Source organism: Alexandromys fortis, unplaced genomic scaffold (assembly GCF_014885135.2).
Source record: "Alexandromys fortis isolate MF-2015 unplaced genomic scaffold, M_Fortis_MF-2015_v1.1 scaffold_399, whole genome shotgun sequence".
Classification (NCBI taxonomy): domain Eukaryota; kingdom Metazoa; phylum Chordata; class Mammalia; order Rodentia; family Cricetidae; genus Alexandromys; species Alexandromys fortis.
Window position 1 is genome coordinate 196,020 of NW_026068268.1, and position 11,233 is coordinate 207,252.

Genomic DNA, 11,233 nt, shown 5'->3' on the forward strand with positions numbered 1-11,233 from the left:
AAGGAAATGTTCAACATCTTTACTCAAGAGAGAAAAGCAAATCAAAACAACTGAGTGCTGGGCAGTGGTGGTGCACGCCTTTAATCCCAGCACTCGGGAGGCAGGGAGGCAGAGGCAGGCGGATCTCTGTGAGTTTGAGGCCAGCCTGGTCTACAAAGGGAGTTCCAGGACAGGCTCCAAAGCTACAGAGCTCGAAAAACAAAAAAACAAAAAACAAACAAACAAACAAAAAAAAACAACAAAAACCAACCAACCAAACAAACAAAAAAACTCTGAGATTCCATCTTACAACTAAAAGAATGGCCAAGATCAAAAACACTGATGACAACTTATGCTGGAGAGGTTGTGGGGAAAAGGGAACACTTCTGCATTGCTGGTGGAAATGCAAGCTGGTACAGCCCCTTTGAATGTCAGTGTGGTGATTTCTCAGAAAATTAGGAAACAACCTTCGTTAAGACCCAGCAATACCACTTTTGAGTATATATCCAAAGGATGCTCAATTGTGCCACAAGGACATGTGTTCAACTATGTTCATAGCAGCATTGTTTGTCATACCCAGAACCTGGAAACAACCTAAATGGCCCTTGACCAAAGAATGGATAAGGAAAATGTGGTACATTTACACAATTGAGTACTGCACAGGAAAAAAAAAATAACGATATCTTGAATTTTGCAGGCAAATGGATGGAGCTAGAAAACATCACTTTGAGTGAAGTAACCCAGACACAGAAAGACAATTATCACATGTACTCACTCATTAGTGGTTTTTAAACATAAAGCAAAGAAAATCAGCCCACAAATCACAGTCCCAGAGAACCTAGACAACAGTGAGGACCCTAAGATCTAATCTACATGGGTAGTAGAAAAAGACAAAACTCCTGAGTAAATTGGGAACATGGGGACCTTGGGAGAGGGCTGAAGGGGAGGGGAGAGGCAGGGAAGGGAGCAGAAAAAAAAAAATGTAGAGTTCAATAAAAATCAATAAAAAAAGGGTTATGTACAAAAGCCTAGAAAAGACTACTAATTCAATGACAGAAAGCAGCCACTGGTAACCTGGAGTAGGCGAGAAGGGTGGGACTGCCTTACAACGCACACAACGACAGAAGCGGTGACAGGTCTAGAGTCTCAGTGACGGAGGTGCTGGCTTCTCCCTACACCACACATGTCCACAGGCAAAGCTCAAAAACTAAAGGCACTTTAGAACCAAACACAGTCTGTAGCATTTGCATTATACATTCTGATATTTGATCTGAAAGTCACACCTCTGCCCCCAGCCTGTATATTCTCACCCAGAATACCCTGCCTGTGTCCAGTTGCTTTCTGCTGTGCTCCAAAACCAGGATGTGTGTGAAAGGAACAGATAAAGTTTGAAAAAAAGTAATAAAAAAAATTACACAAAAGACAGGAGGAAAAACAGCTAAAACCAAGAAAATGCTACCAAAAATGCTTACTTCAAACCACTAAAGGAAAAAGGATGCTCCAGATTGAATCAAGCCACCAAACACGGTCTTTGCTGTGTTGGAGAAGTTCTCCAGGTGGATATAAAGTGAAAGAGGAGGACAAGCAGAGACTTAGTGACACAAAGGCCTATGTGTGCCCCAAGGGACAGGCTAAGTGCCCTGGTAGAAGATAAGTCTTAGGAATCACAGCAAGGCAGCAGCCATCTCTCTGTATATAAGAGAGCCACTGGGGGAAATCACAGTGAGGGAAGACCAGAGCTCTGAAGAAGAGCCACCATGTGGCAGGTTCTCAATATCTATTAATAGTGAAAGTGGAACATGTCATCTCACCTCTGTGCCCATGTGTGCCTCCCTGCAGTGTCTACGGATACTTCATGCCTAAGAAGTATCAAGTAGGAACGTACCAGCAATACATCCTGATTATTGCACAATACAAGCAGCAGTTAGTAACCATGTCAGAACACACCTTACTCCCAGAATTTCCATAGCTCCCTCACATGTGGAAGAGAGGAACTATCTTGAGGCTAAGAAACTGCAAACATGACAATTCTCAATGAAGTTCAGTGCCCCAAATGCAGTGCCCCAGTCAGCAGACTCAGAACAGAGAAGTCAGGCAGGTGACCTGGAAGGTGGAGTAAAATGAGAAGGAAGGACGAAGCCAGGCAGGAGTAAGTGACCTAGTAAACAGTAGGCAGCAGGCTACATACATGCAAAGGATGGCTAGAAAAAGAGACTATCCAAGTTAAGAAAAGATCACAAAGAAAAATCACTACACAGAGAAATCAAAAGCAGCAAACAACTCTGTGAGCAGACAGGCAAAGCCTTGGATGGGAACGAGTGCAGCGGCCACTGAGGCCCCAGTGTTGCCTTCCAGGAACCAGGGAACCCAATGGTATGACAGTCAGGACACTGGATGACATTCACCCACTGTAAGAACTCCTGTGGTCTCCACAGATACTATAATCCTCTAGAACTCTCATTCACAGGGAGCTAGGAAAACTCTTGATGGCAATGAGTAGGCATTTACTCACCATTACAGGTAAGGGAACAACTTGCTTAGTGCATGTACTAGTCCATGGGAGCTGGAGTGAGGATATACTGCCGTCACCAAGATCAGCTAGATGCTGCAGGGCCAGGCAGCCTCAAGAAAGAAATTGAGAGCTGGTAGAGAACAGCACTAGAATCACTATGTGTAGATGACAGAATCAAGTACTTGGAAAATCTAATGACAAAATGACTGAAAACTAGTATGAGTGACAAGAGAGCTCACACTGCACACAGAAGTCAGGGAGGAAAGAGACTGCTTGTAACAGCCACACAGAAGGCACCAGTGTGGTGCTAACACAGGAGCAAAGCCCAGACAGGACAGAAAGACAAGCTCAGCAGCTTTCCCCAAGCTGACAAGTGAGGCAGACTGGGGGTTGAGAAGGGTGGCTAGGTGATACTAATGTGGACACGGGACATAAGCAAACACTTGCCTGGCATGGCACAACATGTTAGCATAGTGCCAGCACGGTGGGCAGAGAGCACAGCCGAGCAATCAAAGGGATGCCCAGAGTAGCTTCGCCAGACTACGTCCCAAGGAAGGAAGCAGACATATATACCTTTATTCTGAACAGCCCAGAAGAGAACTATCTAGCAACACAAATGGTTACAGCAGTTCTAAAAAGTCCACACGGGGATATGTGTTCAACAGGGGCAGACAGCACAGGGGCATGAGTAAGAGCCATGGCCTTACAAACAGCTCAAATGGCCAGCAGGGCTCCCAGTGCCAAACATGCAGGGCTGTGGAGAGATGGAGAAGACAGGAGAAGAGTGTCCTGGCGGTAACTTCATTTGCGATTCTGTGCTCCAGTGCAGGGAATGACAAGCAGACTGGGGTGGGGTCAAGTACCAGTGAGTAGGGCAGGTCAGGGCTGCTGGCCTAGGGCCCTCAAGGCCCTTAATGGCAGGGAGGACTCACCATCCTTTGACAAGTTGGCAAGAGCGCCTTTTGCCTTTGGCCGGCTGTTTTCTAGCTCAATTTCAATAGCATCCTGGTAACTGGATATTTCACCTAGAGTAACAAGTTAAGAGCAAAAAATAAGCACAGTGATTTTCTACCAAAAAAGAGAACATGTGTGAGAACTGGTTAGTTACCTTCGACTTCTTCTAGCTTTTTTGACAGGACCTGTTCCAGCTGAAAGACAAAGGGGTCTTTGGTAAAGAGTCAAAGCCCAAGGCCTCATTGTTGACAAGGCTGTGGGGTGGTCAGAATGGAGCTAGACCTGCCCTCTCCTTTCGAACAGGCATATAGGTATTTAGAAAGCCATTTAGGTATTTAGAAGCAATATTTAGAAAGCCACCTTGACCAGAAGGCTCAGGTCTGTCCAATGTGCAGAATGTATCCTTGAGTTACCGAAAACTCAGCCACAACTCAGCTCTGACCCTCTGACCTCCCTGCTGACTGCAGTCCTAGTATGAGCACAGTCACAAGCTCAGCGATAATGAAAGGAAGTCTGGCTACAGTGGTGGCTGCCTTAGAGGACAAGGAATAAACCAGAAACAAAGCTTGGCTGTGGGGACGGGCTCAATGGGCCAGGAATGAAAAGCTCATCATGAGCCCCAATGTGCTTGGAGGCTCTACACATGGCACATCCCTAAGACTCGTTCTCAAGGCCCAAGAAGACCAAGTTAGCAGCCCGGAGAGTCCAACAGATATGGGAATGTTAGAGAGCAAATCTTCCTAAAAAGCTCAAGTGTAATGGGTGTGGAGCCACCTGCTTCATGCGCAGCTTCCTCTGTCCAGCTGTGTATGAAGGAGGGTCACATTCCTCTTCCAGGTCAATCTTCATAAACTCATCAATGGTGAGCTGACTGGTTGGAGTGTCTTCAAATTCTGTGAGCCTAAGACAGAAAAGTAGAGAAAAGCCCATGGCACTCTCGCTACTTCCACATGCCCACCCCTGGTTCTGGTGGAAGAGTCTCCAAGGAAGGAGGTCTACCCACCCATCAGCAGAGCACGACTCTTCTGGGAAGCCAACACAGTTTAAATCTTACCAACTTTTCTGCATTTCTTCCCTCTTTTTTTTTTTTTTGGTTTTTCAAGACAGGGTTTCTCTGTGGTTTTGGAGCCTGTCCTGGAACATTTCTGCATTTCTTTAAACTAAAAATGTTTAGTTCATTTACGTGGGGAGGGTGCTCATGTACACAAGCATGCATACATGCCACAACACACAAGTGGAGGTCAGGGGACAACTTGTGGGCTCAGTTCTCTCCTACTATGTGGGTCCTGGGGACTGAACTTGAGATGCTGTGCCATCTTGATCTCTCCATCTTCAGGCCTCACCTCCAAGTACCGAGTATGAGCACATACTGTTGGCTAACATTTGTTTACTTTTTGTGTGTGTGTGTGTGTGTGTGTGTGTGTGTTTTTTTTAAAACAATGAGTCTCAAGTAGCCCAGGCTGGCTTTGGATTGTCATATAGCTGAGAATGTCTTGAACTCTTGATCCTTCTGTCTCGAGGTACCGAGAGCAAGAGTTATAGAAGTGCTTGGCTACATTTTTAATTTTTTGTTTGTTTGTTTATTTTTTGAGGCAGGGCTTTTATTTGTGTGTAGCTCTGGCTGTCCTGGAACTCTATATATACCATGCTGTCCTCAAATTCAGAGATACCTGCCTCTGCCTCCCAAGTGCTGGGATAAAAGGCACACTTACAATTTTTCATCATAACTTTTTATTGATTCTTTGGAAATTTCACATCATGCATCCCAACCCCACTCATTTCTCAGTCCCTCCATATCTGTCCCTTATCCCCGCAGCATCCCCCCAAAAGAAAATTTTAAAAATTAAAATCAAATCAAACAAACAAAAGCCCACTTTGTTCCTTCATCTTTCCTGACTCTTCAGCACCTCTTCATTCATCTCGGTGGCACTGGAAGCTGTGGTGTGTCACACCACAAACCCTTTTGTCACTCAGCTTTACTTGCAAATGTTCATTGCAATGAGTTGTTGTTCTGACTAGGGCCTCTGGCTCCTGGTACACAATCAATATTGGACTCTTGCAAAATTCCTCTCTGATATCCTACTGTTGCCTCAAGTCATGGAGATCTTGCAACTATGCTCACACAGGACCAGTCCCTTCACACACTCTGGCAGGTCATAGACGGAGTAGATGTTGAGGTAGCCAACTCAAAGCCCTGGCTGTAGGTCTGGGTGCTAGCTGATTTGGTTAGCCCAGGCTGCTGGTACCTCCCCCACTGCCTTAGGCAAGGTGAAGTCAGTTTTTCTATGGCCACGCCATTAGGGCTAGCTCTCCTACAACCGTGGTGAGGAGCGGGCCATCTCTCACAAGTGTGGGACCAGCTCTCCCATGAGGGGTGGGGACAATTCTTTTGTTACAGTGGCCAGCATGAGGCAGGACCATCTCTCCCAGAGCCAGTGAAGGGTGATGTTACTCAATTTTTAATAAAATAATAAAATAAAATCAGCTTAACAAGATGGATCAACATTTAAGATATTAGCTGCCGAGTCTGATGATGTGATTTGAGCCCTGGCACCCCCACAGAAGGAGGAGAAACAGTTCTGTCAGTTTGTCTTCTGACCTCCACATGAATATGCACACACACACACTACATTTTTAAAATGTTTTAATTAAAAAAAAAGAGGCTGGGTTTGGCACAAGCCTTTATCTTAGCAGTTGGGAAGCTGAGACATAAGGATCTCTGAGTTCCAGGTAGGCCGGATTACAAAGAGAGAGACCTGTCTTAGAAAAAAAAAAATATGTGAGCCTGGCTCAGCATATAAAATTGCTACGGCCAAGTCTGATGACTTGAGTTCAATCCCTAGGAACAACATAGTAGAAGGAGAGAACTGACCTCTCCCACATTGTCCTCTGATCTCATTGTGTGCAGTGGCATATGTGTACACGCATGTGCACACATACACACAAATAAATAAATGTAATAACTTTTAAAAAGTAATTTTAAAGGTATTAGAGGAAAAATACTTAAAATGATTTTTCAATTTGCATCCAGCAGATGCTCTCAGCAGAAATGGTCAACAAGTGTTGAAATCTGTGATATGTATATCAGCAATGATAAGCTTCCTAGCAATTCCTTGGTATGTTCATCTTGCTCAGGTTATCCACATGAGCTGGGAGAACCTGTTGAAAGCTGTGCACATAGTCTGTGGCCCATGACAGATATGGTGAGGTTTAACTAACTCTAGCAAGAAGTCACGCAGGCGGGGGCTGGAGAGATGGCTCAGCGTTTAAGAGCATTGCCTGCTCTTCCAAAGGTCCTGAGTTCAATTCCCAGCAACCACATGGTGGCTCACAACCATCTGTAATGAGGTCTGGTGCCCTCTTCTGGCCTTCACACAGAAAGAATATTGTATACATAATAAATAAGTAAATAAATAAATATTTTTAAAAAAAAAGTCGCCAGGCAATGGTGGCGCATGCCTTTAATCCCAGCACTCGGGAGGCAGAGGCAGGCGGATCTCTGCGAGTTTGAGACCAACCTGGTCTAAAGAGCTAGTTCCAGGACAGGCTCCAAAGCCACAGAGAAACCCTGTTTCGAAAAACCAAAAAAAAAAAAAAAAAGTCACGCAGGCTCTCAAAGCCCAGAATGAAACAAACCAGATGGGAAGAGGAAACCTCTAGTGCTTCCAAAGCAGCTTTGCTGTCCACTTCTAATCAGTGGGATGGGAAGCCTCTTTAATTACAGCCTACTCATCTCATGAGACATTAGGATGGGAAGCTGGGTACTTCCAAAGGGCAGAGTAACCCAGGCAGTAGCAGCTCTGATACAGAGATGGGTGCAGTAGCCATCACACTGTGAACTAGAATGCTTACCTCTTCCGTAGTGTGGACTCACACACTTTGACCACACTGATGACTTCTTTGACGGTTCTCCGGAAGTCATGCATTCTGGCTGCAACCAAAAGTGCTAGGAAAGAAACGAGATCACCAGAAAACTCACATAGACATGAAAGCAAACAAAATTCTCCCTGAACTCTGAAAAACTGTGAGTGAGACACGTGTTTGCCTTCTCTAAACAAATCTGTGATGTAGACACTCTATGGCAATAAGAGTCCCACTCTACAGAGGGATAGGGTGTTTGCCTTCTCTAAACAGACCTATGGTGCAGACACTCTATGGCAATAAGAGTCCCACTCTTATTTGGGTTAAAGCTGTACTACATTCTACTTTTAATAAACAGAAAATGCAAGAATATTTATAACTCCTCAAAACATGAAAATTAACTTTGAGGTAATGTGTGTGAAACCCCTGGTTATGATGGGAGTAGAGGATTCTGAGAATGTAGTAAAGCTGGAAAAGGCTGGGGCATGAGGCGCAAGACATCATCTGACAAGTGTGAATTATGGTAATGGTAAGCACGGGGCCCAAGAATCTTTAGAGTAAATGTGGAAATCAGGTCTCAGATACAAGCAGGCTCAGGTAGCATTGCCCTAATGGGAGCATAAGTGGTACCTGGCATGGCAGAGAGGTAGGAAGGTGGAGGCTACAGAAGGAACAGGCCCCTGCTGGCCTGGAGCTCTTCCCGAGCAGGGGATTCTTGGTCTAGGCCACAGTCAGCACCTGAAGATCTTACAGGTGCAGCCAGAACAACTATGCTGCTGGCTAGCAAAGACTCAGTGCCTCAGCTGAGAGGTCATCTCACTAACCATGCTGAGAGTGGCAACAATGTGCCATGAGTGGACAACATAGAGTGGAACAAGAGCTACCAACGGTCATTTCATCCTCTGAAGTCCTGTCTCTCATCTCAGAACCTGCAGAAGCCAACAAGGGAAAAAGTGCCAGAGTCCTTAAGGAGTAAGAACCATGAAGGTCAGGTCAAAGGACACAGCTCTTATGTAAGGTGGACTCTGGAACCATAAGCAATAAGTCGTGGGCTTGACTATTTAAGGCTCAAAATAGATGACTAGGGTTCAACTTACCTACTATGCTTATAGGACCCTAAATTTGATTGCTAGCACCCTCCCACACACATGCATGCATGCGCTCATCAAGCATCAGGAGAGAAAATGCTACCCAAGTGCTAGACTAAGCTGTCATCCTAGAGGCATATGGCCAATACTGTACCTGCTCCACAGAGGCCAGAGGGGCGCCGCCCTGTGTGCATCCAATCCCTCTTCATTCTCTGCAGAAGCCTCAGGGCTGTCATGGATACTTCATGGTTCTTCTCCCCAAATTCCAGTAGATGAGCAAAACGTGGAATGTACAAGCATGGGTCTGTAGAGTAGACACAATACCTTAGTGTGTATGTAGATATGTACACACAGTACTAAGCAACACCCTGCAACTGGGTGACTCTACCCACTTCTCCATGTACACAGGCTCTCTAAGGTCCCCTTCCCTTATGCAGCTGTGTCTACTACAGCCAGAGGAGAACTGTTGGCTTCACAGGGCACAAATCTGGGCATGTATGGCAATAGGGGTGGGGTACAACTTCCACCTTCTCTCAGAGGGTGACAAGAGGTCAAAGAGCAGGAAAGGTGTGGGCTCTTTACACACCTTTCCTGAGTGTGTAAAGAATTTCCTGAGTGGCTGTGTCAGCTCAGTATCTAGCAAAATGAATACAGTGGGCACACAAGTACACATATGTTCACAGTTGTTTCTTCTCCTAAGTGCCTGGCACTTTGCTAGATACTGAAGTTTCAGTCAAAAATTTATGGAGCTCATGAATGGGACAAGAAAGTAAAACCAAGTCACTTGATGAATTCAGTTCATTATTACCATACCATTAGTGCAAAGACACGACCTAGGGACAGAGGAGATCCTGGGACTTGTCCAGGAAGAACCACTTATGCTCAGGGCTGAGAAGCAGACAGGTTAGAGAATGCTAGTAGAAAATAATGGAGGAGGACCAGGGAGGCTCACAGAGGTCTTAGAGAAACTGAGAGGGAGAGAATCAGTCAGTTCACCTCATCTTTCAAATAGGAAGGCAAAGGGCCTCAGCTACTGACTGATACCTAGCCCACCCTCCCAGGCAAACTGACCTTTACCAAGTGACTCCATGAGACCAAACATACAAGGATCCAGTCCAGTTCACAGGAAGACTCAAAGAAGAAAGCTGAGTACAGTGTCTTTTACCTGTAACCCAAGCAACTTGGGAGATGGATGGGGAGAAAAAGAATTTGAGGCCACCCTAAACAACACAGAGACTCCATTTGATAGAGACAGAGACCCACATTGGAGCACCGGACTGAGCTCCCAAGGTCCAAATGAGGAGCAGAAGAAGGGAGACTATGAGCAAGGAAGTCAGGACTGCGAGGGGTGCACCCACCCACTGTGACAGTGGGGCTGATCTATTGGGAGCTCACCAAGGCCAGCTGGACTGGAACTGAAAAAGCATGGGATAAAACCGGACTCTCTGAACATGGCAGACAATGAAGGCCGATGATAAGCCAAGGACAAAGGCACTAGGTTTCGATCCTACTGCATGAACTGGCTTTGGGGGAGCCTAGCCTGTTTGGATGCTCACCTTCCTGGACCTGGATGGAGGGGGGAGGACCTTGGACTTCCCACAGAGCAGGACTGCTCTTCAGACTCGAGAGGGAGGGGGAATGTGGAGTGGGGGGAGGGGGAGAGAAGTGGGGAGAGGGGGAAGAGGATTGGGGGAGAGGGAGAGGAATGGGAAGAGGGGGAGAGGAGAGGGAGGAGGGGGAGGGAAATGGGAGACGGGGAGGAGGTGGAAATTTTTTCAACAAAAAAAAATTTAAAAAAAACAACTGGCCAACCAACAAACAAAAAACCAGAAGGAGATAGCAAGAGTTTAAGAGGGCAGTGAAGAAGGCCCGGAAGCAATCTGAAACCTAGGACTGGATAGATTCAAGTCACATTCCACAGTAACCACCTGGCTATGTTGGGTACCAGTGCCCCTAGGTTGTGCTAAATTGTTGAGAATCCTAGCAGGTATCTTTAGTAAAAATTCAACAGTCTTGGGTTTTTTGAGACAGGGTTTCTCTGTGTAACCCTGGTTGTCCTGAAACTCATTCTGTAGACCTGGTTAGCCTTAAACTTAAAGATCTGTCTGCCTTTGCCTTCTGAATGCTGGGATTAAAAGCATGTACCCAACTATAAGAGAGAAATTTTAATATACACACATACATACATATATATAATTATTACATATATTGTGTATGTACACACACACACATAATTGTTATGTTTCAGGCCTTGCGAATACAGCAACGAATAGACTTGATTTTTAAAAATGTTCTCAGGCCTGGAGTAGTGGTGCAGGTCTTTAATCCCACCACCCAGAAAGCAGAGGCAGGTGAATTTCTTTAAGTTTCAGGCCAACCTGATCTACAGAGTAAAATTCTGTCTCAACATTCTAGACTCCCCACTCCTCCATGCACCTTCCCTAAATAAAAAGGATAGTGTACATGGCACCAAATGCCAGTAATCCAAGCTGCTAAAGAGGCTTCAGTACAAGGACGGTCAGTTGAAGCATGCCTGGGAAACATAGCAAGACCTCGTCTCTAAATAATAAACAGTTTTTTTTTTTTTAAAAAAAAAAAAAAGGAAAAAGTCTAGACAACCTGACTGCAGTTCCAGGACAGGCTCTAAAGCTACAGAGAAACCTTGTCTCGAAAACAAAACAAACAAACAAACAAACAAACAAACAAAAGAAGAAGAAGAAGAAGAAGAAGAAGAAGAAGAAGAAGAAGAAGAAGAAGAAGAAACTTTGTCTCAAAAGAATCAAACAAAACAAGAAAACAAAATCAACCACCACAACAAAAAACTTCTGAAGGACTGGCT

General features: G+C 45.3%; 1 protein-coding gene across 4 annotated transcripts in view; it reads right to left on the reverse strand.

Moving 5' to 3' along the window:
• Positions 1–11,233, reverse strand: part of Brf1 (BRF1 RNA polymerase III transcription initiation factor subunit) — a 59,193-nt gene that overhangs the window by 19,547 nt on the left and 28,413 nt on the right. For all 4 annotated transcript variants that reach the window (XM_050131941.1, XM_050131942.1, XM_050131940.1 and 1 more), the window contains 5 exons: positions 8,549–8,698; positions 7,298–7,391; positions 4,220–4,346; positions 3,600–3,639; positions 3,424–3,516 (listed from right to left, as the gene is read on the reverse strand). In XM_050131941.1, the coding sequence (XP_049987898.1) occupies positions 3,424–3,516; positions 3,600–3,639; positions 4,220–4,346; positions 7,298–7,391; positions 8,549–8,698 (504 nt within the window). The remainder of the gene's footprint in view (positions 1–3,423; positions 3,517–3,599; positions 3,640–4,219; positions 4,347–7,297; positions 7,392–8,548; positions 8,699–11,233) is intronic.